This window comes from Malurus melanocephalus, unplaced genomic scaffold (assembly GCF_030028575.1).
Source record: "Malurus melanocephalus ecotype Western Australia unplaced genomic scaffold, MMel_1.1 scaffold_243, whole genome shotgun sequence".
NCBI lineage: Eukaryota > Metazoa > Chordata > Aves > Passeriformes > Maluridae > Malurus > Malurus melanocephalus.
Window position 1 is genome coordinate 589,702 of NW_026623475.1, and position 4,908 is coordinate 594,609.

General features: G+C 54.9%; 1 protein-coding gene across 3 annotated transcripts; it reads right to left on the reverse strand.

The window, feature by feature from the left end:
* Window positions 1-288: 288 nt before the first annotated feature.
* On the reverse strand, window positions 289-4,576 carry BCL2L14 (BCL2 like 14). 3 transcript variants are annotated; one of them, XM_057375218.1, is made up of 6 exons: window positions 4,493-4,576; window positions 2,734-3,467; window positions 1,983-2,117; window positions 1,494-1,555; window positions 968-1,228; window positions 289-752 (listed from the first exon to the last, which is right to left on the reverse strand). In XM_057375218.1, exons 1-6 carry the CDS (start codon window positions 4,498-4,500, stop codon window positions 708-710), a joined length of 1,245 nt encoding a protein of 414 aa, XP_057231201.1. In that variant the 5' UTR covers window positions 4,501-4,576; the 3' UTR covers window positions 289-707. The 3 variants fall into 3 exon arrangements, with proteins under 3 accessions (XP_057231201.1, XP_057231200.1, XP_057231199.1); XM_057375217.1 differs by having other exon boundaries at window positions 2,734-3,470; XM_057375216.1 differs by lacking the exon at window positions 4,493-4,576 and having other exon boundaries at window positions 2,734-3,805.
* Between the last annotated feature and the right edge of the window lie 332 nt (window positions 4,577-4,908).

Genomic DNA, 4,908 nt, shown 5'->3' on the forward strand with positions numbered 1-4,908 from the left:
AGCTGTAAATCCCCTCAGTCAGTCCTCGAGGGAGTTACAGCTCCTGCACTGCTGGGGAATGAGCTTTACCCTGTTCTGGGTGTCAGATCAAGCTGCTTTGAGTCGTAAATCTCCTTCTGCTGGAAAGGRAATGCCCATAAACTGTAAAAATGGCAGGGCAGCACTGTGGATCTGCTCTGAGAGTCCCTTGTGCCACTTGGAATTTGGCTGGAAAGGGAGCAGCCCTGGAGCAAAGCAAACATTATTCCACCCACAACACAACACCCAGCAGACAAGCCTGGTTGGCATTTAGGCACCAATTTATTTGAGTTTTAGGGTTTTCTCCAAACCAGATTCTTGGCTGGTAGCAGAAACTAGAAAAATTTATGTTGTACATTCACAAATACATTTAGAAAAGCAGGTAAATAAATACATGTACACAAACAGCAAGATCCCCCRAGGTTCAACACAAGCACTTGGCGGGAGCGAAAACACAAACTCAGGCTGAAATTTGGGCTCTGTTTGATTGACAGACTCTTTCGCCCCCTCCAGGTGGGGTTTAAGCATTTCCCACCGCTGGCACTGTCGAGGGGTTTTCCTTAAAAGATTTTAAATCCACAGCTCAGAAGTTCACCCCACATCCAGGTCRCCATCGAGGATTGTCCTCCCATCACTAAATCTTGGTCCTTGGGTTCCCAGGCACCACAGGCCCTTGGCAGCAGCYGATGTCAGTCTGGGCTGTCGCAGTGATCTATCCTTAACTTCTCTCTGTTCTGCTGAGACAGAAGGAAACATTCTCAGAATCATGGAATGCTTTGGATTGGAAGGGACCTTTAAAGCTCATCCAGCAGGACAGGGACAYTTTCCAYTGCCCSAGRTTGCTCCAAGCCCCRTCCAACGTGGTCTGGAACACTTCCAGAATGGGACAGCCACAGCTTCCCCAGCCCCTTACCCTAACTCTCTGCTGGGAGCTCATCCTCCTCCTCACCTGGAGCATTTTGCCGTAGGGTGATGCGAAGGAATCCTCCAGGTAGCGAGTTCCGAAGCCCATGATCCTGTTCACGGTCTGGCTGCAGATCCCCGCCACCATGGCCGTGAGATGCACGGTGTAGGCAAACTGGATCTCCTGGGGGTTGACACCAGCCCTGCTGGCCGTCAGCTCCCGCTGCACGTAGGCATCAGCCAGGCTCTTGAAGGAGCTGTAGGACATGTCCCTGAAGAAGAGCTGCAGCCGCGCGTCCTCCCTCACCTGGTGGGACACAAGCATGAGGGAAGGGCTCAGGCACCCTCACTGATTCCTYCAYTCCACACCAGCAGCTGGGRGAGGACAGACAGACAGACAGACAGACAGCCGCGACCACGCCCGAGTAAGGAATTAAAATCGCCATTTCCTTGATTTTTTTTACTGAACGTTTTCCTGCCCGGGGAAATGGCGTTGCTGGATTTGTTTTGCAGCAGCACCGGCTCAGCCCAGGTTCCCTCAGCCCCTGCAGATGCCCCAGTTCTGCTCTCACCTGCCTGTCCAGCTCATCTCCTGCGCTCCGGAGCAGGGCAACGATTCTCCTGATGGCTTCATCTGTACAGAGAGACACCACGTTACCTCCTGCTCTTTGTCCAAGCCTCACACAGCCAGAAGTTCTGCTTAGACCTCAGGAAAAATTCCCTGAGCAGTTTTTATCCACCCCATCTTATCAAAACCCGTTTCAGCCTATTGCCTTGTTACCTTCAGCCAATAAAAATACGCTCCTGCCGCTGAATTTTGTCCTTGGTGTGGAATAGTGGAAGGTATCCCTGCCCGTGGCAGGGGGGCAGGAATGAGATGTTCTCTAAAGTCCTTTCCAACCCCGAAACCATTCTGGGATTCCCCAAATTTCCCTTCCTCGCCAATCAAACCCTGATGGTGAAAATCTCCCCCAAAATCTCTGTCTCAAAAGCCTTGGGATCGGGATTGAGCAGGGTCAGATCCCGTGCAGATTTGTTTCCAAGTCCAACACAACACTCACCGACCCCGTCGGTGCCGGGGGGCTGCGGTTCCTCCCCCGGCGCTCCCGCGCTGCCCCCGCGGCTCTCGCTGCCCTGCACGATCAGCCCGATCTCCTCCGACACYTGAGTGTAGTACCCATCGGGCCGCTCCGCTTCTACAGGGACACAAACACGGATCGGGGGTGAGGATGGCTTTTGTCGGGGCTCAGCAGCGGCCGGGAGCACCCCGCCGGTGCCGGTGCCRGTGCCCGGCCCGGATTAGCGCATTCCGAAGGTGAAGGAAGCGGCCACGCTCCCTGAGCCGCCACCGAGAGGCTGCGAGAGATGCCCCAAATCCGCCAAAGCTCCTCAGCAATGCCCCAATTTTGGCACGGTCAGGACAAGGCTGGGGTGGGTTCGGGCATCCCTCGGGCTGTGCAGCGCCAGCTGCCCGCTCCCGGCCGCACGGCAAATCTCAAGCGGTTTAACGCCGGCCCTAGAGTGGCTTAGGATCTAATCTCAGGTCTCAAATGCAGGTTTAGACTAAAGCACYGTGACCCTTGGTTGAGAGAGGAGGAAAACCTGTGCTTGGGTGATTACTGCCGACAGCTGCCTCRGGCTGGGTGCACTCGCAGCGCGGGYAGAACGACCCTGGCKCAGCAGGYTGGAGTCTCCAAAACCACTCCCAAATCCCAGAAAACGCTGGGAAGGGGTTAGAAACCAGCACTAAACATGATGGCTTTCCCCAAAGAAGGGAGGGGGTCAGGGCTAGGCTGGGGTCTGGGGTCCCACCTGGCTGGGCCGGGGCCAGGACGTGCCGCAGGGGAAGGCAGCCGGGGCGCTTGCTCCTCGCCCCGGATCCCGGCTCTCCCCGCTCCTCCTCCCCGTGCTTCTTCAGCGAGAAAACCTTCTTGAGGCTGGGTTTCTTCTTCAGGGCTCTGCCCGACGGCGGGGACGTGCTGGAGTCCACTCTGTGTTTTTTCGCTCCTTCTGGTTTGGAACCCTGAGGAGCTTTGAACTCCTTCTCCTTTGCTTTATGCCCTGCGTTTTCCTTCTGCTCCTCAGGGCTCTTCTTGAAGAAGAGATTTAAGAAACTTTTCAGCCAGGTTGGTTTTGAACCCGAGTGCTGTGTTTTGCCCAGGGAAGAGCTTTTTGTGCTTTTCCTCTTGGGCTTCAGTCCCTCTTTAGGCACCTCCTGGAAAGCTTTGCTGTCRTCATCCAAAACCTCTTCCAGGTCTGGCGTTTTGARTTTCTCTTCCTGGTCCTTTCTGGGGCTGGCTTTGTCACGTGAATATGTGCAGAAATCACTCTCTGACCGCTGYAGCCCATCTATTTTCCTCCCTCGCCCTCTGTCCTTCTCCTGAGGGGATTTTTTGGCCCCCAGTGAGTTTTCATGGCAGCTCAGTGAGCGCTTGACATAAAACTCCARCACTTTCTTGGCCCCTCGCCTGTCCAGCGAGAGGATCTTGCCCGACGGTTGCCTCCCCACATCCCACCGAGGCATCTCCGCTGCCGGAGTCCGAGCTCTGCTGTGGATAAAAACATTTTCAGCCTGGTTTTTGCCTTCTCCAGGCTGCACAGTCGGGTTGGGCCTCATGAAACCTCCCTCATTCAGGGGTGCTGGGGTGTCCRGGGTTGTTTGTGCTCACGGTTAATGATCAGTCGGTTTTATGGTCGTTATCTGCGAGCTCCTGATGCAGACAGCCCACGTGGGGTTTTACAACCACAGCCTCGATAAAGGAACCGAAACCATGGGGAGGGCAGAGATGGGCTGGGCACATCCCAGAGGGGAAGGTGGTCATCACCCRGGGGGTTTGACCCAGCAAGGACATCACCCAGGCTCCATCCCATCATCCCACAGAGTGTTCCCACACTCCGATGAAAAATAGCACCCCAGGAGCACCCGAAAAGCACACAACCCAGAGTTTGGGGCTGTTTCTCCTTAAAATATTGGCTGCTAAAAATCATCCCAGCCCCTGGAGAGGCCAAGGGATGTGGGCTCTTGGAAACAGCCTCGGTCACCTGGAGGTGACACAGCCCTTCCATGAGCTCCCACCAGCRCAGGGCTGGGAACAGAGCTGGGAGCACCATCCCCTGCCCTTCCGATCGCCCTTCTGCTCTACATTTACCAGCAAAATTCAACTAAAGACACTGCTACTGGAAAAACAGAGAGCCAGAAGAGTGCCTCTTGCTGGTTTGACCTCTGAAACCAACCACACCCTGCAGAGGATCAGACCCAAACCCGGCTTTCTCCACCAGTGACCAGCATATGGGGAGCCAGCACCAAAACACAGCTTGTACAGAGCACCCTGGAGCTGGGAATCAGCCTGAGAATCGAAGGACATCATCCCAAAAGACAGCACACCCACCCACCCCACCTGGGCCCACTTTTGGGGTCAGAATGACAAGTTTCCTTCACCCAATCAACACCAAAACCCACCAACCACTCCATAATAAATCATTCCCCTAAATTTAATCCCRACAAAGCCACGACCCCCACCCTACTTCGATTGATTCCAATACATTGGTTATTTATTGGTTCAGTTTTTACCTTTCCATCAGTATTTCTGCCTCTTTGGACACGGGTCAAGACCACTCCTGGGCCACGGGTGCTGTGGGATTGCGGGCTCTCCTGGGAGGTGCCTTTTTTATACCCGAGCTGGTGGCTGAGTTCAGCCCTATTTTTAGCAGCCATTCAGGTAGGAGAGCAGCCCACGCTTCCGCCTGGGATCGCCGCTATCACCGCCCTCGTGGCCGAGAGCCGCGGGCGGGAGTTTCACTGGAGGAGAAAACCATTTCCTGATGAACAAGCAGCAGCAAAACACCACGGAATCACCTGTCACCTGGTGTGAGCACTGCCCTTTGAGACCGGCTATCTCAGGCAGCTGTTGGCTCCGGGGTTTGGTTGGGTTTGTTTGTTTTTTTCTGGGTGTGATGCCCTAAATGGGCTCTTCGGGGTTGTTTTTG